The 26667-nt window shown below is 51.6% G+C and overlaps 3 protein-coding genes across 8 annotated transcripts in view; all 3 read left to right on the top strand.

The window, feature by feature from the left end:
* The first annotated feature begins 181 nt into the window (after positions 1-181).
* Prr19 (proline rich 19) lies at positions 182-3214 on the top strand. Of its 3 annotated transcripts, none has more exons than XM_059253492.1 (3): positions 182-366; positions 1945-2569; positions 2656-3214. In XM_059253492.1, exons 2-3 carry the CDS (start codon positions 1951-1953, stop codon positions 3135-3137), a joined length of 1101 nt encoding a protein of 366 aa, XP_059109475.1. In that variant the 5' UTR covers positions 182-366; positions 1945-1950; the 3' UTR covers positions 3138-3214. The 3 variants fall into 3 exon arrangements, with proteins under 3 accessions (XP_059109475.1, XP_059109476.1, XP_059109477.1); XM_059253493.1 differs by having other exon boundaries at positions 1898-2569; XM_059253494.1 differs by lacking the exon at positions 182-366 and adding an exon at positions 392-580.
* Positions 3215-5049: 1835 nt separating this feature from the next.
* Positions 5050-15560, top strand: Tmem145 (transmembrane protein 145). Of its 3 annotated transcripts, none has more exons than XM_059253491.1 (15): positions 5050-5169; positions 5895-5969; positions 6082-6159; positions 6250-6336; positions 6417-6476; positions 6620-6704; positions 6803-6874; positions 7378-7446; positions 7782-7862; positions 7949-8027; positions 8162-8255; positions 8826-8998; positions 10578-10698; positions 14151-14357; positions 15318-15560. In XM_059253491.1, the coding sequence occupies exons 1-15, from the start codon at positions 5050-5052 to the stop codon at positions 15396-15398; spliced, it is 1482 nt and encodes a 493-aa protein (XP_059109474.1). In that variant the 3' UTR covers positions 15399-15560. The 3 variants fall into 3 exon arrangements, with proteins under 3 accessions (XP_059109474.1, XP_059109473.1, XP_059109472.1); XM_059253490.1 differs by having other exon boundaries at positions 6417-6518; positions 14849-15560; XM_059253489.1 differs by lacking the exon at positions 15318-15560 and having other exon boundaries at positions 6417-6518; positions 14151-14729.
* A 773-nt stretch (positions 15561-16333) lies between these two features.
* Positions 16334-26667, top strand: part of Megf8 (multiple EGF like domains 8) — a 57594-nt gene continuing 47260 nt past the window's right edge. For both annotated transcript variants that reach the window (XM_059279933.1, XM_059279927.1), the window contains exons 1-3: positions 16334-17227; positions 25179-25342; positions 25981-26187. In XM_059279933.1, coding sequence (XP_059135916.1) covers positions 17041-17227; positions 25179-25342; positions 25981-26187 — 558 coding nt within the window. In that variant the 5' untranslated portion in view covers positions 16334-17040. The remainder of the gene's footprint in view (positions 17228-25178; positions 25343-25980; positions 26188-26667) is intronic.

Here is a 26667-nt window from a genome sequence, read left to right as displayed (position 1 = left end):
GTTGGAGCGTGTCTCCACTGAGCATCAGTGAGCATGGGGCCTAGCGCCTTCCTTTTGGACCGGTTACGCAGTCCGCCAGTAGCTAAGCCAATCAGCACCGAGTAAGGGGGCGGGCCTTGAGGGCCTGGGAGGCAAGGTTGGGCGGGGCTATAACTGTCACTCTTGGTGCCTCGTGCTTCTCTTGGGAATCTGAGGCGGGGGGCGTGGCCAGGGGCGCGCATGCGTGTGGCGTGCTTGCTGGTTTAACCCGCGCTCAAGGGCCGGAAGAGCGGGAACAGCTTCGAGGCCTGGGTCTCTACAGAAAAGAAGCCATTGCTCCCCACAGCCACGAGGAGTCCAGGGTGGGGTTCGTTAGGAGAGAAGAGGGTGAGGCACCCCTCCCCCACCCTGCCCCCACCAGCCGTCCCCGCCTCGTCAACTGTTGGAGTTGCCCCCTGCCTTAGGCATCCCCTCAGGAGTAGACCCCCACTTTGAAAGCTCTTGTGAATTATGTCCCGCCCGAAGCAGGCCCTTCGACTTCTCTGGGTGCCCTCACCTCCTGCCTTACTACGTCTTTCATTTTTTCGGGACGAGGTCTCAGGTAGCCCAGGCTGGCGGCAGTCTTAGGGAGTTGAGGATGACCTTGAGCGCCTGGTCTTCCTGCCTCCACTTTCACCACCATGCGAGCTCCTCTTTCCTGCCCTCCTTTACTATTTCCATTTCCTGTGTCTTGTGTACCTTGCCGAAGCGTGGATATCCTCTCTGTCCCAAATCTCATTCTAGTCTGTCAAGTTCCTCAGTTGCTCATGATCTTGTTCCCAACTTCCATTTTTTTGTGTTCTTTTTGAGACACTATCTGGCTGTGTAGTCTTAGCTGGCTTCAAACTACATGATGCAAGGGGGATGAGTATGTCAGGTAGCATCCTACTTGGTCCATCATTCATTCATTCATTCACTCATTTTGTTCTTTCGTTTGTTGGCTTGTTTTTCGAGACTAGGTTTCTCTGTGAAGCCCTGGCTGTCCTGGAACTTGCTTTGTAGACCAGGCTGGCCTCGAACTCACAGAGATCTGCTTGCCTCTGCTTCCCAAGTGCTGGGTAAAAGGCTTGTGCAAACACCACCCGGCTTATTTATTTTTAACATTTAATATTATACACACACACACACACACACACACACACACAGGTACTGGCCACTGAGTATAGGAACCTAGGTTCATGAAGTTGTTAAGCAGGTGCTCTATTACTGAATTGTATCCCAGCTTTTATTTTTTCAGTGCTCAGGGTTTCATGTGTGTAAGCTCAGACTTTTTTTTCTTATAAAATTTATTTTAAATTTGTGTGTGTGTGTGTGTGTGTGTGTGTGTGTCTATGTGGGAGTATGGGGAATGTGATTGCAGATGCCGGCAATAGCCAGAAGAAGACATCAGATCCCCTGGAGCTAGAGTTAGGCTGTAGGGCTCATCTGAGATGGGTGCTGGGAACTGAGCTTGGTCCTTTGAAAAAACATTGAGTGCTCTTAACTGCTGAGCCAGCCAGCTCTTTAATCCCCTAAAACACAGGCTTTTTAAATTTTTTATTTTTAGACAGGGCCTGTGTTACTTAGGTTGGTTTTGAATTCACTCTGTAGCCCAGGCAGGCCTTAAACTTCTGATTCTTCTGCTTCACCCTTCTTGAACAGATGGGATTAGAGGCCTGCACAACCAGGCCTGGCCATCATCTTTTAACTGTTTTTTCCATGTTCTTATTCCCTGTTACTTTGTCCCCATTTCCTGATCTCTTTTCCTATTAACTATCACTACCTGGACCTCATTTTTGACTCCTGTGGCCCGGCCTTTTCCAGTGGCTCTCTGTCACTTCTTTTTCTCATCTCTCTAAATAGTATTCTTTCTTTGCCCTGACCATCTTTTCCCACTTAGCTACTGTCCCTGATTTATCTGCATCTGATGACCACCATGCCTTCTAGGCCATCATGGACCCTCGGGGACCAGTCTCTCAGCCTTTCCAGCAGCTTGAGAAATCTGGTCGTATCCGGCGTCGCAAAACTAGGAGAGAGCGAAACAAGGCCCTGGTGAGTGGCTATCGGCCATTGGCCCGTCAGGATCCTCCCGTGTCCAGTCGGGATCCATCTGTAATCCTCCCGGATCCTGTGGCGTCTGCAGCCCCCAAGCTTGTCGTCATAACTCAAGGCAGATTGAGCCGGGAGCACCGGGGTCTCTTCAACCATGAAGTGAAATCCCTGGATGTGGCCCGGCTGCTTAACAGTGGCTCCTTGGAACCATGTACCCCCCCAATACCCACAAAGTCCTCCTGCAGCCCAAGCAGAGTCCAAGAAGCAGCCTTAGAGTCAAGAGGCAAGGAGAACCAGGTGCCGGGAGGTGTAGACTCAAGCCCGCCAGGTTCCCCAGAGCGCCCTGTGTTGGGACAACTGCTGGAGGAGCTGCAGTGCCAGCTGATTCTGCCACAAGCCTTTCCCACGAGGGACCTAGTGCAGGAGTCCAGGGATGCCATCCTGAGAACCTTACAAGGCCGCCATGGCTGTGTGCCTGACCTTGCCCTGGTGCTCCGAGGTTGCCAGTCACCCTTGCCTGGTGAGTCCACTTCCTATCCCCCATCCTTCCCTTTCACTTCTCTGCTGTGGTTCAACTGATCTCCATGCTTCTTTCTTCTGTGCCAGAGACGAAGCCTAGGGTCCCTGAGAGACGGAGGAAGACACCTTCTGGTATGGATGTTTCTGAGCATGCTCCAAAGGAGGGGAGGCAAAGGACTCAACAGGGGACAAAGGGGGTTAACTTTGCCGTGCCTCATACTTGCAGCAGCAACCCTTCACACAGGGTCAGCCTGGTGCCACCTATAGATCACCAGCTGCCAATCTTGCCCTCAGTATCTTCACCATCTGGGGTAGCGTGTGGTCCCCCAACAGCTTTTGATATGCTGAAAAGCATCTGGCTCATAGCCACACCACCCCAGCCCCAACCCCGGGATGTCTGCCCACCTCAACCCCTACCTCAGCCACCATCACCCTTGTTGCCCCGAACATCTGGCAATAAGGACTTGGACTGGAGCCCCGACCCTCCTGCCCCACTGCTCAGCCTCTCCTGGGTGGTGACTCAGAGAAGTCCAGAGTCTTGGTCCTTCCCCCCAATGAAACTATACTGAGGAGACCATGGGTAGGGCTGGGGCAGGCATCCCACACTCCCAGTCACCTCAATAAAACACCGTCTTGGTCCTCTTGATTTTCAGTGAGTGGCTGTCTCAGGAAAGCAGCTTTTTAGTTTTGTTTATTTTATTTTATTTTTTTGTTTTGTTTTATTTTTTTAGGGGGGGGTTGTTTTTGTTTTCTGAGACAGGGTTTCTCTATGTAACCCCGGCTGTCCTGGAACTCACTCTGTAGACCAGGCTGGCCTCAACTCAGAGATCCCGCTGTCTCTGCCTCTGGAGTGAAAGCAGCTTTCTTTAGGTCTGAATTCTAAGGCCAAGATGGAGAAGTATATGACTTGTTACCTTGCTGGAGCCTGAGGGACCAGCAAGCCTCTCAGTGCTTGGGGTGGTGGAGACAAGAGGGCCAAGAGTTCACAGTTATCCTTTGTTTGAGCCAGCCTGGACTATGAATCCAATGAACCCCCAACAAAACAAAACAACTCTCCCCTCTAATACACACAGTAAATTCATGATTATCCCAAGTCACATGGTAAAGACCTCACACAAAGTTTTCCCATGCATTTCCTGCCCCCCCCGCCCCCGTGTGTGTGTGTGTGTGTGTGTGTGTGTGTGTGTGTGTGTGTGTGTGTTTTGAAATAGTCTCCCTGTGGTAGCCCTGGCTGACCTGAAACTTGCTATGTAGACCAGACTGGCTTAGAATTTGGGGCACTCCACCTCCGTTTCCCAAGTGCTGGGATTAATTGCTTGTACCGTATCTCACCCCAGGAATGGTATTTGTTTGCCACTTTGGGAATGTAATTTAGGACCGTGCACATGCTAGGCAAGCACACTACCACTGAGCTACGTCCACAGCCAGAAAGCTTTTTGTTTATGGCTCTTTGTTTTTAAACAGATTCTCACTATGTGGCCCTGGCTGGCCTGGAGTTCAATGCATAGACAAGTCTGGCCTTGAACTCACAGAGAACTGCCTGTCTCTGCCTCCCAAGTCCAGGGGTTAAAGGTGTGCACCACCGCCACCCGGCCAGAAAGCTTTTTAAATGGCATTTTGAGCAGCAGTGAATTTTCTGCAGTGGAGGGTGAAGGATGAAACTAGGAATGTTGGAGTCTGAGAAGAAAAATCAAGTTGGACTCTGACGCTGGAAGGCCTTCCTGGGGCTCTCAGTTGCCCCCATGGAAAATGATAGGATTAATAGCGGCTTGGGAGGGAGGAGGAAGCTACACTGGGGTCTTGGCCTAGGTTTTCTGGTGGGGAAATGGCAAAGCCAAGATTTTCACCCTGGCAGCTGGTGTGCCAGCTCCTAGATATCTCACACTGCTGTCTCAGGGCAACTGGGGTTCACACCATAGGGGTGGGGCAGGCACCAATGGTGGTTTTGTTAGAGTGCTTTACCGTGTGTGTGTGTGTGTGTGTGTGTGTGTGTGTGTGTGTGTGTGTGTATGTGACCCAGAACAACGTCTCACTCTCTATGTGTCCATGGGCACTTGACAGGGTTTGTGGACTCTAGGGAATGGGTAATAATAGAATAATTTGGGATCTAAATTGGGTGGGAGTGGTCAGGGCAGAGTTCACTTTTCTGGGTTGTGGGCATCCTGAAGTCTGCAGTCCGGAGGATGCCCTGCTTGTGGGAATGTGAGTTCAGTTTAGGACACACACATCTTGAGGTATCTTGGAGACTCCTATAGAAGAGAACCAGAGCTGGGGCGAGGTGACAAGAGAATGGGAAACGGTGTTCTTTCTCGGGTGGGAAAGGTAGAAGACAGTTTGGGTTCGTCCCGGAGGTGGGCGCGGAGACCGCTGAGTCCGGCGGCCCCTTTAATCGGGGGCGCGCGTTGGCCAGCCCGCGCGCTCTCGTCACCGGGCCGGAGCAGGAGCGGGAGCCGAAGCCGAGCCGAGGCCAGAGCGGGAGGAATGGAGTCCTCGCGCGCGCCCGCGCTGCGCCGCTTGCTGCCGCCGCTGCTGCTCCTGCTGCTGCCACTGTCCCCCCGCGCCCGGGCCAAGTACGTGCGGGGCAACCTCAGCTCCAAGGAGGTGAGCGCATCGAGCCATCCCCTAGCGTGCCCGGCCGAGGGACCCAAGAGGGGAGGATACCGCCCCGCCCCCTGCGCCCCTCCCGGGCCGGGGCCTGGGTGGTGGGGGACTGGGCTAGGGCGGAGGCTGGCTGCGGGCTGGGGGTTGCATTGTGGTTGTCGAGGTCAGGCTGGGTGGGGAAGGGTCGGCTGGGAGTCGGAGTTACTGGGAGCATAGCTGCACCGTGGTGGTGCTGTGGTGCTGAAGGGACAGCACCCCTCACTCCACCAAGTGGAGGTCGCTTGGCCTGCTCAGGACCAACAGGGAAGGTTCAGAAGATTCCTCAGGAAGACATGGTCTGTGGGACCACCTGAGAGACAGAGACAGAGACACAGAGAGAGACACAGAGACAGAGACACAGAGAAACTGGGGGAATGCAGCTGAGAAAGAGTCCAGGACATATGGTGGCAGGAATGTGGACCTGGCCATCCATGGTCTTTTTTAGTGTGTCTGGAAGATGGGGAGGAGGAGGGAAGGAAACTTGAGGGACATCTGAGAGGGAAAACCAGGGAGGCAGGAATTTGGACACACAGCAAATGGATCTAGAAAGAATTCTGGAGGTGACAGCCACCTTGTGGTATTTGGGAAGCCAAATAGCCCTGGGTAGAGAAGGAGAGTTGAGGGTCTCTGGGTGAGGTCGAGCTGAGTTCTTGAAGAACTCAGATCTCACTGGGTCATTTTGCCAGGACTGGGTGTTCCTGACAAGATTTTGTTTCCTCTCCGATTATGGCCGACTGGACTTCCGATTCCGATACCCGGAGGTGAGTCTCCCTAGCCACACTCCTGAGGCTGGACACTACCTTGGCCCTCCGAGGCAAAAGATGTCCAGTTTCCCGTAAACACCCCCAACCCACCAAATCTCTGGGTCTCCAGGCCAGGTGCTGTCAGAACATCCTCCTTTATTTCGACGACCCCTCCCAGTGGCCAGCTGTGTACAAGGCAAGGGACAAGGTGAGGGCTGTGAGGAGTGTGTGGGGCCTGTGTGGAGGGGCAGAAAGCCACAGCCACTCAGAGGGTGACCATGTCCCTGCCCTGCCCTAGGACTGCTTGGCCAAGGAGTCTGTGATCAGGCCGGAGAACAACCAGGTCATCAATCTTACCACTCAGTATGCCTGGTCAGGCTGTCAGGTTCGAGGGGGCACACAGGGCTACAGGTGGGGGGCTGGTGGCACCAAGGACAAGGCTTCAGCCTCCTGCCTTCTCCCCAGGTGGTGTCAGAGGGGGGAACTCGCTACATGAGCTGCTCCAGTGGTCGCAGCTTCCGCTCTGTGCGTGAAAGATGGTGGTACATTGCACTCAGCAAGTGTGGGGTAAGGGGTTGGGGCAGCATCTGGCTTTTTCTCCTCTTTCCCTTCCTATCGACCTGCCCTACGTGCCCGGAGCCCTCCTCAGGCCTCTCCATTCCCCACAGGGAGATGGGCTGCAGCTGGAGTATGAGATGGTCCTTACCAATGGCAAGTCCTTCTGGACACGGCACTTCTCAGCTGATGAGTTTGGTGAGCAGATATTGGAGGAACAGGCCAGAATGGAAGCCAGGCGTGGGTAGAGATGCCCGCTCAGAAAGCCTTCTCCTACCCCTCCCATTGACTCCTAGGGATCCTGGAGACGGATGTGACCTTTCTCCTCATCTTCACCCTCATCTTCATCCTCTCTTGTTACTTTGGATGTGAGTACAATATATGTGGTGGAAGGGTTAAGAGAAGTGGGAGAAGCCGGGCGGTGGTGGTGCATGCTTTTTTTTTTCTTTTCTTTCTTTCTTTTTTTTTTTTTAATTTTTTGGTTTTTCAAGACAGGGTTTCTCTGTGTAGCTTTGCGCCTTTCCTGGAACTCACTTGGTAGCCCAGGCTGGCCTCGAACTTACAGAGATCCGCCTGCCTCTGCCTCCTGAGTGCTGGGATTAAAGGCGTGAGCCACCACCGCCCGGCGGTGCACGCTTTTAATCCCAGTACTCGAGAGGCAGAGGCAGGTGGATCTCGGTGAGTTCGAGGCCAGCCTGGGCTACAAAGCAAGTTCCAGGATGGCTAGGGCTACACAGAGAAACCTTGTTTCAAAAAAAGAAAAAAAAAGAAAGAAAGAAAGAAAAGAAAAAAAATAGAGAGAAGCAGGAGAGAATTTATAGGGAAATACCCCTCCCCGACTTGTGTACAGCTTTTCCCGTTTCCTTCTTAGATTTGCTGAAAGGCCGACAGTTACTCCATACAACTTATAAAATGTTCATGGCTGCAGCAGGAGTGGAGGGTGAGGTTTGGAAGTATTCCAGATTTTGGGTTCTCTGAGAAGACAGCCTGGGGAGGAGGGCATGGACTCCGGGGTCTGAGGGAGGAGGAGGAGGTCCATCTGCACCCTTGGGTCTGAGGAAAGTGATGCTGTTGTCTGGCCTGATGGGTTTGAGGGAGGAGAGGCTGGGGCCAAGGCCTCCGTAGTTTCCTAGCAGGGCTCAGTAACAGATTCTGGACTTCTGATGGGGGGAGGGGGGGGGCAGAGGGTCTGACATTGGATCATTGTGCTAGAGGATGGTCATATCCCAGAGCTGCTTTTTGTCTTTTCTTTTCTCGGTCTCTCATCTCTCCCAGTCCTGAGCCTCCTGTTCTTCTGCATCTACTGGGGCCAGTACGCCACAGATGGTGTTGGCAATGGGAGCCTGAAGATCTTGGGTGAGAATAGACTGGAGCTGAGGGAGGACAGAGGTCTGCTGCCCTCTCTGAGCCTATGCCTGAGCTATCTTCCCTTCCCTTCCCAGCCAAGCTGCTCTTCTCCTCCAGCTTCCTCATCTTCCTGCTCACACTCATCCTTCTGGGGAAGGGATTCACGGTGACACGGTGCCCGGGCAGGGATCGCTCAATGGGTGGCTGGGCTGGGGAGCAGGGCAGGGAGGCAGAGGTGGGGTGTGTGGCAGCTCCCTCCTCCCTGACAGCATCCACCCTGCTGTCTCCCCTCACGGGCTGCTTGCCAGAGGCCGCATCAGCCACTCGGGCTCCGTGAAGTTGTCCGTGTACATGACCCTGTACACTCTCACCCACGTGGTGCTGCTCATCTACGAGGCAGAAGTGAGTGACCAAGGCTCCTGCCAGCCCCTCTCCTTCCTACCCTGTCTACTTCCCCTCCCACAGAGCATCCACTCTCCCACTCTGAGTTTCTTCTGCCTTCCCAGCTGTCTTCAGTGATTCCTCCCTCTTCACCATTTCTGATTAGCTTTCCTCCTCCTCGTCTCTCACTGTCTATCACTGTTAAGCTCCATGTCGAAGAGTCAGAGACCTAGTTCTATTTAAGCTCCCCCACTTCCTAGCTGGTCACTCCCACCCCTACTATGGGCTTGTTTCCTCCTGTGAAAAGTTACGGGGATCTTAGCCACCTTCAAGGCTCTTTAGAGGCTCTATGTCACCTGTGTGGGGTGACAGTAGGGCGTCCTTCATTGTGTCACTGTGGATGGAATAAGTCACACATGGTATGAGTTACAGCTGTAGGCTCCTTATGTATCTATGTAGAATTCTAGCCCCATCCCTAGCTGTCCCGATACTTCTGGCTTGGCCCTTATCTCTGTCCCTGTCCCTGGTGCCCAGGTGTAGGATCCAGGCTCAGAGGCCAGGGCTATGACAAACCCTGTCTTGTGGGTCCAGTTCTTTGATCCAGGCCAGGTACTGTACACATATGAATCTCCGGCTGGTTATGGGCTCATCGGGCTGCAGGTGGCGGCCTACGTGTGGTTCTGCTATGCTGTTCTGGTGTCCCTTCGTCACTTTCCTGAGAAGCAGCCCTTTTATGTGCCCTTCTTTGCTGCCTATACTCTCTGGTGAGACATGGTGGGGGCCCTCAATCTGCCTCTTCCCACAACCTAGAGCATTATTAGAAAGGAAAACGGGATTTCAAGAGAAGTGGTTGGAGCTGGGCAGTAGTGGCACACACCCTTAGTCCTAGCATTTGGGAGGCAGAGGCAGGTGAGTCTCTGAATTTGAGGCCAGCCTGGTCTACAGAGCAAGTTCCAGGACAGCCAAGGCTACACAGAGAAATCTTGTCAAAAAAAAAAAAAAAAAAAAAAAAAAAAAGAGGAAAAAAGACAAGTAGTTGTTACCTAGAAGCTCTTACTTCCTAGCTCTAAGATCTAGAAAAAAGTTACTCTCCCAAATCTCCCAAAGTAAAATGGTGAGAAAGTTTTTTTTTTTTTTTTTTTTTTTTTTTTTTTTTTTTTTAAGTCAGGTTGAGTGGTGGTTGCAGCACACGCCTTTAGTCCTGTACTGGGGGGGTGAGGGGAGGGCAGAGGCAGGCAGATCTCTGTGAGTTCGAGGCCAGCTGGTATACAGAGAGAGTTCCAGGACAGCCGAGGCTACACAGAGAAACCCTGTCTCAGAAAACAAAACAAAACAAACAAAAAACGTGGAAAAATCTCAGCAGTTTAGAGTGCTTGATGCTTTTCCAGAGATTCAAGTCGGTTCCCAGAACCCACACAGGGCTATTCACGATGACCTATAACTCCAGCTCCAGATCCTATGCCATCTGAAGGCATCTGCGTATATGTGGCACACAAATGCACGCACGCGCACACACACACACACACAGACACACACACACACACACACACACACACAGACACAGTGATAAATAAAATGTTTAAAATAAAACTCCAAAGCCGGGTGGTGGTGGCACACACCTTTAATCCCAGCACTCGGCAGAGGCAGGCGGATCTCTTTGAGTTCGAGGCCAGCCTGGGCTACAGAGTGGGTTCCAGGAAAGGTGCAAAGCTACACAGAGAAACCCTGTCTCAAAAAACCAAAACAAATAAAACTCCAAGCCCAAAAAACAAAAACAAGCAAACAAAAAACCCAACCAACCAAACAACAGCGAAAAAACAAACAAACAAACAAAACCCAAAACGAACAAAACCCCTCAGCTACTATTATCCAACAATGTTAATATAAAGTAGGCAGATTCCAAGCCAGACTGCCTGGGTGCAGACCCCAGCTTTGAAGCGTCCAAGATGTAAGATGTCAGACAAGGCCTTTGCTTTCTCTTCTGCTGTTGGAATTGGAAACCATGCTTGTTTCCTGGACTCGGTGTGAGAATTAAATGGGTTCATATATGTAAAATGCTTGGAAATATACAGTTAAGTCCTTAATTGTTACTGTCATTCATTAATTCAGCCACGGGATATCTATGGATGTCCTATCAGACGCCAGGGTTGGGGTGGTGTGGAGCTGAGTTACATTCAGCCTAGACTTTGCCCACTGGAATTTCAACATCTGGCTCTCAAAGGCTACCCTGGCCATTCTCCAGTTTGGGATCTGCTTGGGGCCTGTGAGTGATGGCAGGGGAGGTGGGGACATGGGATTGAGTGGCGAGCAGAGGTAGCTATCTATTCTAAACCTCCCCTGCAGGTTCTTTGCTGTTCCTGTCATGGCCCTGATCGCCAATTTTGGGATCCCGAAGTGGGCCCGAGAGAAGATCGTCAATGGCATCCAGCTGGGGATCCACTTGTATGCCCACGGCGTGTTTCTGGTGAGAACGGCCATCCAAGTGGGGTGGGAACTGGAGGCCGAAGGATGTGTGTGGCCTGAATGACCTGTCCTGTTTAGTGCTCTTGACTCATCACTCCTTTATTTTTATTTTTGAGATGGGCTTGCTCTGCGGTCCAGTCTGACTTGCAGCTAGTGATATCCTGCCTCCGATTCTTGTGTGCTGGGATTACAGGCCTGTGACACCACAATTGGTCCCATCTCCCTAGCATTTATTCCTTAGTTATTAGAAGGCACTGTCTGCTTGCTGGGTATACTACCATGTCTCCCAGAGCCCTGCCTTCTCTGCGCTTGTCTCCTGGCTTCTTCACACACACCCTCTTTTTTTGCACCCCCCATTTCCATTTTTGACTCTGTGTCCCAGGCTTTAACATTTCTGTTTGCACCATCACTATCCGCCCAAAGCCCTTGGTCTCTCCCCCCACTTTCTCTCCCTTCCCCATTCACCCAGCTACATTCGACAGGCTGGGGCTCTTGGGAGCCTAGATTTGAACAGTGTTTACACCAGACCTAAGCATGAGGAAGATCTTCGCCGTACCCGTTAGTTAGGTTTTTGTTGTTTTTTTTCGAGGCAGGGTTCCTGGAACTAGCTCTGTAGATCAGACTGGCCTGGCCTCAAATTCAGAGGTTCACCTGCCTCTGCCTCCCAAGCGCTGGGATTAAAGCTGTGCGCCACCATCGCCTGACTCATTTTTAGTTGTTATTTGTCCTGGTTCACATCCTATCTCCTTTTCTTTTCTTTCTTTCTTTCTTTCTTTCTTTCTTTCTTTCTTTCTTTCTTTCTTTCTTTCTTTCTTTCTTTCTTTTTTTTTTTTAAAGATTTATTTATTTATTATGTATGCAGTGTTCTGTTTGCACGTATCCCTGCAGGCCAGAAGAGGGCGCCAGATCTCATTACAGATGGTTGTGAGCCACCATGTGGGTGCTGGGAATTGAACTCAGGACCTCTGGAAGAACAGTCAGTGCTCTTAACCTCTGAGCCGTCTCTCCAGCCCCCCATCTCCTTCATATTCACTTCTTTATTAGTTTGTGTGTGTGTGTGTGTGTGTGTGTGTTGTTTTTTGAGTCAGATGCTCACTCACTGGCTGACCTGGAACTCGCTATATAGACTAGGCTGGTCTCGAACTCACAGAGATTTGCCTGTCTCTGCCTACTGAGTGTTGGGATCAAAGATGTTTGCCACCACACCTGGTTGGAGATTTGTTTATTTATCTTTTTTTTTGGTTTTTCGAGACAGGGTTTCTCTGTGTAGTTTTGGTGCCTGTCTTGGATCTCGCTCTGTAGACCAGGCTGGCCTCAAGCTCACAGAGATCCGCCTGCCTCTGCCTCCCAAGTGCTGGGATTAAAGGTGTGAGCCACCACCGCCTGGTCAGGAGATTTATTTTTTAAGACAGTCTCACTGTCGTTCAGGCTGGCCCCAAGTTTGCCATGATTCTCCTGCCTTCGTCTTTTGAGTATTGAACTTGGGTTCCACATATGCATCACCGTACCTGGCTCACAGTATTAATACATGCACCCATCAACTATGCCCTGTCTCCAAACAGTCTGCTTCTTCTTTCTTTTCTCTATTTTCTTTCCTTTCTTTCCCCATTCCCCTCCCCTAGTCCCTATCCCCTTTTTGAGACAGAATCTTGCGACATAGCCCTGACTGCCCTTGACATCACAACAATCCTCCTGTCTCGGTCTTCTGAGTTCTGTGATTAAAGGCCTTTGCCAGTACACCAGGCTCTAGCCTGATTCTCGATAGAAATATCCATATGGATTTTTTTTTTGTCTTTCGTGTTCAATTGCCAGACAGCCCAGGAGTCACTCTATGTACTATACAGAAGGTAGGAGCTGAGCCCTGAAAAAGCAGATGAGTTGCCAGGGTTTCATGGCCTTTGGGAGCAGAATGTGCACTCTGAATCCCATTCTTCTCTGGCAGATAGATCTCACGTGGGGGATAGTGCACAAACAGAAACAGGTATTGTTAAATTTGGTGTGATAGCACATGCCTGTAATCTCAGAACTTGGGAGGCAGAGGCAGGAGGATCAGGAGTTCAAGGTCACCCTCCCACAGAAATATAGCAGAAAAAATTAAATAGAAAAATATAATTTTTGAGGTTAGCCTGAGCTATATGAGACCTTGTCTCAAAAGAAAACAAAAAACAAAACAAACAAACAGGTACCCTGGAATGCTCTAGCTTTAACCCTGGGGACCTACAATCTACAACACACTCAGCTCCCAGGGAAGGGTCAGGTCTGCCATCCTTCACCTCACTCACTTTCCTTGGGTTGTGTATCTTGAAGCTGAGCAGGAAGCCAGAAAGGGATAGAAAGAGAAGAAACACTGAGAACCCACAAGCAGAAGGCTCTGCACCAGTGGTTTTCATTTCCACCCTCTCATATTTCCAGATAGGCACCGTAATCTTGGTGGCTGGTGAGGCTCAGGTTGTTGAGTTAACATGCCCCAGATCCCACACTTAGCGAGCCAAGAGTAGTGACTGGGCTCTGAGCTCGGGCTGCCCACTGCTCTCCATCCAGCACAGCCTCAGTGTGGACCACAGCGGGAGAGGCAGATCTAGAAGCAGTACCAGTAGTCTGGAAAAATCCAGCCAGTATTGAGAGCTGGACAATGCTCTAGATTCATCTTGGGATTTAACAGGGAATAGAAAAGTCAAGTTCTGAGCTAACTGTGGTGGTAAATGCTTAAAATTGAAACACGTGGCGGCCTAGGTAGGAGGATGCTACTTAGACTGTCATTAATTTTTGCCTATGTGGAGCTGACATTCTAAACAGCCTATTAACTGAGGTTTAATTGAACTTTCTGTGTTTATGGACATATTCTGAGGTTGGGCATGGTGCTGAACATCTATAATCCAACATTAGAAGGTGGGGGAGATCAGGAGTTTGGGAGGGGCTCAGGAGTTCAAGGTCATCCTTAGCTACATAGCAAGTCTCAGGCCAGCCAGGACTACATGAGACCCTCTCTAAAACAAAACAAAACAAAACAAAACAAAACAAAACAAAACAAAACAAAACAACCAAAAGAACGGTAAAAAAAAAATGTTTTTGTTTTCTAATCTTTAATCTGTGCTCTCCGATAAGGTACCTAGTGAGCACTTAAATTAGGTAAGGTAGTGTAAAGGAGAAACAACTTAAATTTTGATTCAATTTAAGCCATATGTGGCTAGTGGCTATCGTATTGGACAGCACAGGACACTGTCCTTAACCCATCAGTTATGACCTACTAGTCAGGATTATGATGGAGGAAACACCGAGCAAAGTGATTAGAGGTGCGTTCGTTCACGGGAAAGGTCAGAATGCAAGGAGACACCTCACTCCTGGTGTCTAAGGTTCAGGAGGAATGTAGAGAAGTCAAGTGGAGGACGATCGTCTAAGTCTCTAAACTTTATGTGACCTGGACACCGCTTTTCTAAACTGTCTTTCTTTCAGATCATGACTCGCCCATCCGCAGCCAACAAGAACTTCCCATACCACGTGCGAACTTCGCAGATCGCCTCTGCTGGGGTCCCTGGACCCGGAGGGAGCCAATCCGCAGATAAGGCATTCCCGCAGCACGTCTACGGAAACGTGACGTTCATCAGCGACTCGGTGCCCAACTTCACGGAGCTCTTCTCCATCCCCCCGCCCACCTCCTCTGTAAGCTCCGCAGCCCCAGCGCCAGAGGAGCTGCTGGCGCCGCCCCTGGAGTACCTGACCCCGCTCCCCGCCCCGCCGCCGCCCCCTGCGCCCTGGCGCCTGAGCCCACCCCTGGCCTTCCGTACTCCCCGCGCCCCAACGCCCCGACTTGACCGTCCCCCGGCGCCTGCACCCACCCTGCCCGACTGGGTCCTGGCGCTATTGCGCACGCCCCCAAGGACGCCCCGCGCCGTGCCCCCGCCGCCCGCCTTCCGAGGCTGGTCCCCATCTCCCCTACCGCCGCCAGAGTTTGCCCCGCGCACCCCGACGCCACCCCTTGAGTACCTGGCCCCGCTGCCCAGGCGCCCAGCCACCCACTCCTTCCCTGACTGACACGTGCGTCCATACTTGGGGTGGTAGGAGTCCTCTAGGGGGAGGGGGATGGGCCTTCGGGGCCGCATTTGCTCCCCCGAGGGTCCCAGACGGCCTCTGACCCTGACCCCCCATCCCAGGCCGGGAAGCAGGTGGAGGAGACAGCGGTGGCGGCGGCAGCGGCCCCGAGGGGCCGCGTGGTGACCATGGCCGAGCTGGGCGCAGCCTCCCCGCCCCCTCCTGCTCGGTACCCCAAGGCGGTCGACTCGGGCTGGGATGGCCCGACGCCGTCCTACCAGCCGCTCGTACCCCAGACGGCTGCGCCGCACACCGGCTTCACCGAATACTTCAGCATGCACACGGCCGGGGGCCCTGCACCCCCGGTCTGAGCATCCCTGCCCCGCCTCTGCCCCACGGGTGGCGCACCGGGCCCGGCTGGGCTCCGGAACCCCCTCTCTTTCCCGGCCCAAGGGCTCGGCCATGCCAGGCATTCCCCCCTCCCCCGCCCCTCTCACACCCCGCACCCAGGTAGGGTGCGCTGCGTCCCGCCCCTTTCCCTCTTGTGCCAAACGGTCCTTCGGGAGCCGCTCTCCGCGTCCCCTCCCTCAGCCCCTGCCCCGAACGGCTCCGGAATCTGGACTCCCGCTGTTCCGTGATCTCCGCCCCCCTGGCCCCCTCCGAGACCTCTGACCCTGCTGGACTCCGGAACACCCGTGACGACCGCCTGGACCCTGCCCGTGACTCTCCAGGACCCTGCGACCCACGAGCCACTCTTCGGGAACGGATATTGTGAAGTTGGTCTCTACTTTGAAACCCTCTCTGGGGTTTGTGACCTCGGACCCGTGCTTTGTCCGTCCCTATCTGCATGTCAGGGGCCTTCCCATGGTCCCTGGCAGAAAGACGTTTTCTCTTCTTGCCAAAATAAAGAGGATTCGTTGAGTTTTTATCTATAACATGGCTTCTTTTCCATCTTAAATTAAAAAAAAAAAAGACATACTTATGAGTGTTTTTTCCTGCATGTATGTCAGTGTACTATGTGCACACCTTGTGCAGGAGGCCAGATCATTCTAGTAGAAAAATCTACTGGATCCCCTAGTAGATAGTTGTGAGCCACCATGTGGGTGCTGGGAATGGAACCCAGGTCCTCTGCAAGACCAACAAGTATTCTAAACCACTGAGTCATCTCTCCACCTTCTTTTCTGTCTTGATGGTGCTTAGAAACATTTTAAGCCCTACGGGTTTCAGTGTGTCCATCTATGAAACAGCATTTGGGGTCTGGAGGCCCGAGCCTGCATAACTTGATAATTATGTTGATCCTGAATCTGGAGCACAGAAAAATAACCATCTAGCGCAGCTTTCTACCGCTCCTTTATTTTGTTGCCTTCACTTTTCCTATCAGAGATGGAGGCGCCCTCCAGTGGCACAAGCTTTGCTCAGCCACTGACTGGCAAATGCTTTCTTTTGAGGCGATTTGGGGTTACAATCTTAGCAGTACGCATGCGTAATTCTCTCTGTGCTGGATTCCTGTTCACGGCTGCGTAAGCGGCTGGGAACAGATGGGAGGGAAAGTTTCCGGAAGTCTTCCTAGGAGAAGGGGGGGGGGGCTAGGCGCTCCATAGTCCTCCGGGGGCCGCTCTTACCCGCAGCTCTGCATCCTCTCGCCTCCTCCTAGCCTGGCCTCCTCGCAGAGGCTGCACGGCTCCCGCCCCCTTGCCCTCTCAGCGGGTCTTCACCCCACCCCCCCAGGCCTCTCTGGCCCGGGAGTCCCCAAGTCTCTCTGATCTAGCCCATCCGGCTCCGCAGGGAGGCTCTGGTGGGTAAGCAGAAGAGTGAGCCCAAGGGATCCGGACCGGGACCCTGAAGGCAGGCCCCGCCCCCGCCTGGAGGGGTCGCCCCGGGAGTCTCCGGACCAGGCGGGTCTCTGCCCCGCGCCCCCTATGGAGGACCCTGCTGGGCTATAGAGCACGTCGCCTCACTGTCTATACGGTCTGTTTCGGCCTTGCAGCAGCCTGAGTCCAATTGTTGGACACCGTTTATGGGGTCGGCCCCCCTATGGGGGCTCGTGACTCTAAGGGACCCCTGCGGTCCCTAGGGGTCGGCCCTATCCACAGCGACTCCGTGTCCAAGGCCTTCCGTGGATCTATAGGGCCGGCACCTCGGCTTCAAGAGCCCATCCACAGCGGCCCTTTCCTTGGCCCGGACTGCGTCGCTGGTACATCCCTGGTCTACAAGGCCATGCTACACCTATAAAGGTTGCATCTGCAGGGCTGCACTCCCGTAGAGGGTCCTCTCCGGGTCTTCACCGCCCTCCCGTCCCCGGCGGGAGGCGGCGATGGCCTTGGGCCGAGCTCTGGCCGTGGCCCTGGCACTGGCCTTGGCGGTGCCAGGGCCGCTGTCCCTCAGGGTCCTGGCGGGTGACTGCAAGGGGCAGCGGCAGGTGCTACGGGAGGCTCCAGGCTTCGTGACGGATGGTGCGGGCAACTACAGCGTCAATGGCAACTGCGAGTGGCTTATCGAGGGTGAGTGGGGCCGTGTGGGTCACTCACTCGTTTGCTAGTTCATTCATCTGTGCGTTCATTCACTCAGCACATTCCTAGAGCCCAGCTCCCTTCCAGGACCCTTGCTGTAAAATGTTGAACGCGCAGGGTTGCAGCCAACCTGGGCCCTAACTCTGACAGGAGGGATTGTGTGAAGAGTCAGATTGACAGTTACAAACCAGGAGTGTTAGAGAGGGGTATTTTTCCTCACTTGAAAAACTTGGACTCTAAGTCCTCAGGGTCTAGGCTCTATTTCATACTAGTTTTGTGACTTTGGACAGATTAATTTTGAAAGCTCAGTTTCCTTTACTCCAAGTGGGCATAACATTAGTACTTACCTCTTAAATGAAATGAAAGGAGTCACATATTTAACACGCCCGATGTCTGGTATAGTGTGTTAGTCAGGGTTCTCTAGAGAAAGAGAACTTACAGAGTGAATCTGTATAGAAATAGAGTTTATTAGAATGACTTACAGGCTGTGGTCCAGCTAGTCCAACAATGGCTGTCTACCAACAGAAGGTCCAAGGATCCTGTCACTGTACAGTTCATGAGGCTGATGTCTCAGCTGGTCTTTAGTGTATGCCAGAATCCTGTGGGCTCTAATGCCAGGGAAGGAATGGATTTGGTAGTGAAAGCTATAGCAAGCAGGCAAAGAGAGCAAGCTTCCTTCTCCCGTGTCCTCTCTATAGGCTGCCAGCAGAATGGGTGGCCCAGATTGAAGGTGGATCTTCCCACCTCAAAAGATCTGGATTAAAAGTGGGTCTTCACACTTCAAATGGTTTAATTAAGAAAAAATAAAATTCCCTTACAGGTGTGTCCAGCCATTTGGGTTTTAGTTAGTTCCAGATATAGTCAAGTTGACAACCAAGAATAGCCATCACATATAGTAAATGTTCAGTAAATGCCATTAGGGTTATTGTTGTGTTTGAATACTTCAATAAAACCATCTTTTCAGTCATAATCAGAAATTATATATGCCACCATGACATGGCAGAAGACCAGAGACCTTCTTCCTAGCAATCCTGTGAGGGAGACCAACATATTAACAGTTGACATACCAGAATGCTCCCCTGAGAGAGCCCAGAGGAAGTCCATGAGCTGGGAGTGAGGAGAGCAGAGAAGCATTCTGGAAGAGATGTCAGAGCTGAGACCTAAGGGATCTATGTCTATCAGCTAGGAAGTGAGAGGAAGAACATTCTAGAAAGAAGGAACAGCCTGTACAAAGGCCTCTGCCCTGTTCTTATGGGCTTTCAGGGAGTGGGGAGGCCCAGGGAAGACATCTGTCTCAGGGGTCTGGTTGATACAAGGGCATGGATGGGAGGGAACAGGAGCGTGGGATGCTTTTGAACAAGTGTGCGTGCTAAAATCCAGTATGCTAAAAACAGGTCCAAGAAGAAGCCAGGGCTAGTGGCAGAGGCAGGGGGCGGGGGATTGTGAGTTTGAGGCCAGCCTGGGCTACAGATTGAAAATCTTTTTTTAAAAACAATTTATTTATTTTTATTTTTTGTGTAAGAGTGTTTTTGCCTGCATGTATGTCTGTGCACTTTGTGTGTGCCTGGTGCTAAAGGAGGCCAGAAGAGGACATCAGATCCACTGGGACTGGAGTTACAGATGGTTGTGAACTACTGTGTGGGTGCTGGGAACTGAACCCTGGTCCTCTGAAATCATCTTTCTAGGCTGCAGACAGAATCTTAAGTATCCCAGGTAGTTTGAACTGGATGGATATGTAGTTGAGGCTGGCCTTGAACTCATCTTCCTGCCTCTACCTCCCTAACTCTGGGAATCTAGGTGTGCACCACCATGCTTTATGTGGTTCTTTGGGCTTGAACCCAGGCTTTCATGCATGCTAAGCAAGCACTCCGCTAACTGAGCTACACCCCTAGCCTGAGACCCTGTCATCACCTCCTCTTTCCTCTTCTCCACATGTGCACGAGCGTGCAGGTCTGGATAACATGTACGTTGCTCGAATTTTAAGAGGTCTTTAAATAAAAAACCTGGAACCAGATATTGGGGTAAATGCTGAAAGATCAGAGAAACAAAGGAACAAGCCACTGCCATGTCTTACCTTCCCAACTCCATGAATCCTCTGTGGAAAGCCTCTGAGTCCTCACCTGAGAGGCTCCAGCTGAAAAAGCTTCTAGCTGAAAGAGACGCGTCTGCTAGAGGGCAACCTCTTGTATCAGTCCTTGGCCCCCATCTTGTTTGAGGCAGGATTTCTTGTTCACTGTTGCCTGCCTGGCACAGGAGCTTCTGGGCATTCTCTCTTCTGCTCCCCATCTCACTGTAGGTGTGCTGGTGTTGCAGCCATGTACCTCTGCATCCAGCTTGATGTAGATTCTGAGGATCTGAACTTGGGTCTTTTATCACCTGAGACATCTCCTCAGCTTTGAGGGTTTGGTTTTGTTAACAGGCTCTCATTGTATAGCTCAGGCTGGTCTGGAGTTGGGCATGGAGGGATGGGCATGTCTGTCAGCACCCAAGGAGACAGTGTTCAGGACTGAGGTAATGGTGAGAAATGGGAGTTTAGTGACTGGGCCTAGGGGAAGGACAGGAATCTGCTGGAAGGTACATAGGAAGGGCCACTGAGTACGTACAGGAGTTTACTGGGGAATAAAAGTGACCAGCCTCTATGAAGACATGAGGGAGGTGAGTATGTCCTAGGATCTATGTCTAGGTTGGTCAGGTATGTCTGTACAATAGACTGGGAGTTGAGAAGGAGCCAGAGCTGGTTCCTGAATGTTACATTGGCAGTGTGGGCATTTCCGTGGGATGCCAGAGAGCTACTGAATGGTTTAGAGCGGGCATTATTGTTAGGGTAGAGCCTGGGTAGAGGAGGACAGACCAGAGGTTTGGTATGTGGAGACAACGGAGTTCTGAAGTGGGGCAGAGGCTAAAGGGGTTGAGGTGTGAACCCTGCTGGGAGGTGTTTGTGAATTTTCCCTAGTGAGATGGGAGCTAACTGGTTGAATGTGGGGTGTGGGAGGCTTCAGACACCTCCGAGAACCAGCATCTTAGGTAAGAATGTTGGTGTAAGCGTGCAATCCAAGTACTTGAGAGGCTGAGGCCGGGACATCCCAAGTTAGAGACTAGCCTGGGCTATATAGTAGACCCCGTTTCAAAATAACCCTAGAAGCCTAAGTGGATTGGTTGCTTATTGTTTGTAGCCCAAGAGGACGTGAACTGAGAATTCCCCTACCCCAGCCTCCCTAGTGCTGGGATTGTAGGAGTATGCACCATGCCCAGCATACCCATTTTTTTTTTTTTTCTTTTTTCAGTGCGGAGGACCAAACCCAGAGCCTTGCACTTGCTAGGCAAGCGCTCTGCCACTAAGCTAAATCCCCAAACCCCTCTCATACCCACTTCTTATACCATGATTGTATTTTGTCTGGTCTCAGACTTCCCAGCATCCTCTGGAGTAAGAGCATTGGGCTTCCACCAGGGGCAGGGCAGGAGGTGGGGTTTGGGATCAGATTTCTTTCTGGAATAGTGTCTGGTAGAAACCTGAGACCTTGAGCTTTGGGAGGGAGGCAGAAGGTGAGCCATCCTCCAACTGGCTCTTGATAAGCTGGTACTTGGTTTGGGTCCCAGATGGAACAGGGAGGGTGTTTGGTGAAGGCTGGTGAGATTCTGGGAGATCTGGATTCTTGGTTCTGCTGAATGGTTCTTGTGCAATTTCCAAACCCTGGTGGGAATCTGTATGTTATATCCCTGGACTCTGGTCAGGAATCTGTATGTGGTATCAAAGCCAGAGAGAGTGGTCAGCTTCTCTGTCTGTCTGTCTGTCTGTCTTTCTTTCCTCCTTGTCCTCCTCTTCTTTGGTTTTGATTTTTTTTTTTTTTTTTTTTTTTTTTTTTGGGTTTTGGTTTTGGTTTTTCAAGATAGATTTTCTCTGTGTAGCCCTGGCTGTCCTGGAACTCATCTGTAGACCAGGCTGGCCTTGAACTCACTGAGATCCCCCTGCCTCTGCCTCCTGAGTGCTGAGATTAAAGGTGTGCGCCACTGCTGCCTGGCTTGGTCTTTTGTTTTTTGAGATAGGGTCTCACATAGCTCAGGCTGGTCTTGAACATGCCATTGATGACCCTAATTCTGTTTCCCAAATGTTAGGATTATGGAGATGCCTCACTACACCTGGCTTTGTAGTGGTATTTTTTTTTTTTTTGTTTGTTTGTTAATTTATTTTAGGTTTATTTTGTATGTTTGAGTATTTCACCTGTGTGTATATATGCATAACATGTATGTGCCTGGTGCCCAAGGTCAGAAGAGGGTGTCAGATCTCTGAAGCTGATGATTGTGAGCCCCCATGTGGGGGCTGGGAATTGAACTTGTTGCTCTGAGCTACAAGTTTTCTAAGCTGATGAGCCATCTCTCTAGTCCAGACTTTTTTCTTTTAATTTCTTTTAGTTTTTGAGATTACCATTATGTTTCCCTGTTCCCTTTCCTCCTTCCAAACTCCCATACACTCTTCTTGCTCTTGTTCAAATTCATGGCCCCTTTTAAAAAATTAATTGTTGTTATATACATATATGTATATAAATGTATATTGCTCAATACATAGATACAACCTGCTTAGTCTGTATGATTTGGCTTTTGTTTTGTTTTTTATTTGCTTCTGAGGCAAGCTCTTGTTGTGTTACCCAGGATGGCCTTGAACATAGTCTATCCACTTCTGCCTAACCAGTGACAGAATTACCTGTGTCACCACGCTTTTTTGTGTCTCTTCATTCTCTCTTCCAGCAACTGCTCAACCCTTGCTCAGTGCCAAGCCCTTGTGCCAAGGCAGTCTTTGGGAAGAAATCAGGCCTGGGCCCAGGTCCTGTCCTGTGGTCCTCCTAGACTTCGTGGGAGTGGGGGATAGTCCTAGACACAGATAGTGCTGACACAGAAGATTGAAAGTTATCCTGGGGTGTGTGACTCACAAAGAGAGGCTCCTAACCTAGCCCTGAACCATCACGGCAGGCTTCCTGGAGGAGGCCTCCAAACATAAAGCAGCTTGTGCAGAGGCCCAGATCCCCATGGAGCTGGGATTCCAGACATGATTCACTATGCCTGACTGCTCTAGTGACAGTATGAGAGATGAGGTCAAGTTCCAAATACCAGGTCAAGGGGCTGGCTTTTCTCCTCGGCTCAACCGTGAAAGCCTTTTGAGCAGAGGAGGGCCAGGGCCACGTGTCAAGTTGGGAAGAACCATTAGAGACCATGTTAGGGCGAGACCTCAGGCTGCATGTGGAAGGAGGCTGGATCAGTGACTCTGGGAGAAGAACAATGACAGTGGCTGGGCAGGGCTCATTACTGAGCATCCTGGCTCTAGGCTGGCAAATTATAGTCATCTTGTTGAGAGTTCACACCAGCCTTGGTGGGTGTGGAGAACTATTCCCATTTCATAGGAAGGAAGCTAAGGCTCAGAAGACCCATAAAACCGAGGCAGGATAGGTAGGTGAGAGGTAGAGAGGGCATGAGAAAAGAGAGCACCCTCATCCTTCCAGGGTTCTGTGTTGTTTTTGCGATGGTCTAGTCATGCAGTTCTGTAGTCCTGGAACCATGACTCTCTTACCTCAGACTCCAGAGTGCTGGGATATAGGCAAAGATTCCTTAAACTTGAGATCCTCCTAAGTACTGGGGCTGCAGGTGTGGGCAGCTAAGCCCGGGTTTGTGCGGTTGGGAGCCCAGGGCTTTGTGCACACTAGGCAAGCACTCTACCAACTGAATCACATCTCCAGCTCCCCAACTCTATCTCTTCTAAGGAGCTGTGTGCTTTCCAGCTTCTTGGCCTGTACTCATGCTGTTTCTGCTAGAAACAGTCTCCTGCCCCAGAACCTCCTTGTGCATGATAGGCACAATCATTTTACAACTGAATCCACCCCCAGCCCCTCACTGGGAGATTCTAGGCAGGGGCTCTACCACTGAGCCACCCCCCAGCCCCTCACTGGGAGATTCTAGGCAGGGGCTCTACCACTGAGCCACCCCCCAGCCCCTCACTGGGAGATTCTAGGCAGGGGCTCTACCACTGAGCCACACCCCAGCCCCTCACTGGGGGATTCTAGGCAGGGGCTCCACCACTGAGCCACACCCCAGCCCCTCACTGGGGGATTCTAGGCAGGGGCTCTACCACTGAGCCACCCCCCAGCCCCTCACTGGGAGATTCTAGGCAGGGGCTCCACCACTGAGCCACACCCCAGCCCCTCCCTGGGGGATTCTAGGCCAGTTCTACGGCAGAGCTGCTCCCTTGGCTCACCTTTGGTCACCTGTATCCCCACTTTTGTCAGGTTTCCGAAGAGGTCCCTTTCAGAATTGCCCTTTCATGTTGGCTGTCAGCTGGAACACATAGTGGCTTTTCCTTGTTCTGGCTTTTCATGAATAGCAGCTGTGTTCAGAGAGGGGGGCTAGCTGTCTAGGATGCCGAGGCGAATTGTGGATTGTGGAAGCCTCTTAGTTTCAGGAGCCCTAGACAATCACTTCTGCTTTTTATTGGCCAGGCAAGTCACTGAGGCCCTTCCTGGGTACAAGGGGCAGGGGATTTAGTGCTCACTTAAATATCCCCAAGAAAGGGTTTCTCTGTGTCGCCTTGGCTGTCCTGGAACTGGCTCTGTAGACCAGGCTGGCCTCGAACTCAGAAATCCGCCTGCCTCTGGTTCTGAATGCTGGGATTAAAGGCGTGTCCCATCACTGCCCAGCTTTAAAAAATATATATGATTTAACAAGACCTGTACAATTTCAAACCAGCATTCCCGTTTAAGTTTGGGAAGCGTGAGAGAGAGAAAGAGAGAAAGAGAGAGAGAGAGAGAGAGAGAGAGAGAGAGAGAGAGAGAGAGAGAGGCGGGGGGGGGGGGGAGAGAGGAATGTGGTGGCACACATCTGTAATCTCAGCACCTGGAAACTGAGGCTTGAAGCCAGCCTATGATACAGGAAACACTGTCTCTAGGAGGAAAAAAAAAGTTTGCTTTTTTTTAGTACAGGGGATGGAACCTGGGGTCTCAGACACTGGACAGTGCTCTACCACTGAGCTACATCCCAAACCCTGGCCTAAAGATCTTGCCAGGCAGGGTGGTGCACATCTTTAATCCCAGCACTGAGGAGGCAGAAGCAGGTGAATCTCTGAGTTAATGGTCAGCCTGGGCTACAGAGTGAGATCCAGGACAGCCAGGGCTACACAGAGAAAAACCCTGTCTCAAAAAAAAAAAAAAAAAAAAAAAAAAAAAAAAAAAAAAAAAAAAAAAAAAAAATCAGCCGGGTGGTGGTGGCGCACGCCTTTAATCCCAGCACTCAGGAGGCAGAGCCAGGTGGATCTCTGTGAGTTCGAGGCCAGCCTGGGCTACCAAGTGAGTTCCAGGAAAGGCGCAAAGCTACACAGAGAAACCCTGTCTCGAAAAGCCAAAAAAAAAAAAAAAAAAAAAAAAAAAATTCTTAGCTCCACCACAGTATCATTAGATCTGTATGTTACAGGTGAGAAAACAAGTGGTTTGCTCAAGGTCACACAGCTAATAGCTGTTCAGAAGCAGAGCCCAGATTTGAGGACTGGCACTATAGTTTTCTTGTGTGCATATAGAACCAAAGTAAGCAGAGACAGAGTCCATGCAGATGGGGGCCCTGGGGTGCTCTAAGATGAATTCTTTGTTCATGGGGAGGAGACAGGATTCTCTTGACATACCCTGCCTAGGGCCTGGCCTGGTATCAAGACCACTGTACTGTGCTGTGGCTGAGAAGGGCTTTGTGAGTTTCTACAAATTAATTGATGGTGGCCATCCAGCCCCCAACAGAGCTCAGGATATTGTTCCTCTGAGCTCCTGTCTTCTGCCTGCTCAGCTGTGTGAGACAGGAGCTCCTTGGAGCCCTCACATTGCCCAGAACAAGGTGTGGTGGTGTCAGTGGGTGGGCTGCATGGGTCCTTGCAGAGAAAGGTCACGTCGGAACCTGGCCCCCTGTGCTTGTTTCCCAGCCCCGAGCCCTCAGCACCGAATCCTGCTGGACTTCCTTTTCCTGGACACGGAGTGCACTTATGACTACCTGTTTGTGTATGACGGTGATTCGCCCCAAAGCCCGCTGCTTGCTAGTCTGAGTGGGAGCACGAGACCCCCACCCATTGAGGCTTCCTCAGGCAAGGTTAGTAGTGACGGGGATATGGGACCATGGTCACAGGATCTCTTGGGAATGTGAGGGAGAGGAGCACACACCTAGGAAGAAATGGAAAAGATCAGAAGGGACAGAAACAGCCAGTCAGAAGAGATCAGAGAAGACGCAATGGAAAGTGGAAAAAGACGATGCTGGGTTTGGTGGTGCATACCTATAATCCCTGTGCTTAAGAGGTGGAGGCAGAAGGATTGCTGAGAGTTTGAGACCAGCCTGGGCCTCATAGTGAAACCCTGGCCAAGCAGCTACAACAGCCAAACAAAACCCTCCACATACACATAGAAAAGAGACAAAGGGGGTGGGGGCTGAGGATGTAGTTCAGTGGGTAGAGTGTTTGCCTAGCATTCACAAAACCCTGGGTGTGATCCCCAGCACCCCATAAAATGAATGTGGGTACACACTTGTAATGCCAGTACTGGGGAAGTGGAGGCAGAAAGATCAGAAATCTGAGGTCATTTTCGTCTATATAGTGGGTGTGAAGCCAGCCTGGGCTACATGAGATCCTTTTTCAAACACACCAAAAGGAGACCAAGAAAGGCAATGGGTTCCTGAGGGGTGGTCCACCATCTGGATGCAGCCCACCCATTACACCCGGCCCTCTTGTCTTGTAGATGCTGCTCCACCTCTTCAGCGATGCCAACTACAACCTGCTGGGTTTCAACGCCTCCTTCCGCTTCTCCTTGTGTCCTGGGGGCTGCCAGAACCATGGACAGTGCAAGTCCCCAGGAGTGTGCCTCTGTGAGCCAGGCTGGGGAGGTCCAGACTGTGGCCTGCAGGAGTGCTCAGCCTACTGTGGCAGCCATGGCACCTGTGCCTCGGTGAGCTGTCCCCCACTGAGCCTCCCTGGGATCCTGACCTGTGACCGTACCTGCCACACCTGGCTAACACAGGGCCTTGTCCCATCATGACACTCCCCTCCCCGCTGCTGTGGGAGCCAGTCCCCTCTCCTTCCAGGTCTTTCCCCGACATGTGACTTCAACCCTACCCCACCTCCACCTGCTCCTCTCTCTTTGGGAGCGCACTTCTGGCTCTGTCCTCATCTCTAGCCAACCTTCACCTGGGGGTTAATGCTCCCTGACCTCTGTTTGGCCTTGGGTCCCTGCCATGATTTTTGTTTGATTGTTTTTGAGACAGAGTCTCATTTGGTAACCAGGCTGGCTTCAAACTTGAGATCCTCCTCCCTCAGCCTCCTGAGTTCTGGGGTTACTGGTGTATGTCACCACACCTGGCTCCCGGCCAGGACTTGTGCCCTTTCACCCCTAACCTTACATGTCAGCTCTGCACCCCCAACTTGGGAT

The sequence above is a fragment of the Peromyscus eremicus genome, chromosome 1, assembly GCF_949786415.1.
Source record: "Peromyscus eremicus chromosome 1, PerEre_H2_v1, whole genome shotgun sequence".
NCBI lineage: Eukaryota > Metazoa > Chordata > Mammalia > Rodentia > Cricetidae > Peromyscus > Peromyscus eremicus.
Note: the sequence above shows the minus strand (reverse complement) of the source record. Positions and strands in the feature narration are given on the sequence as shown.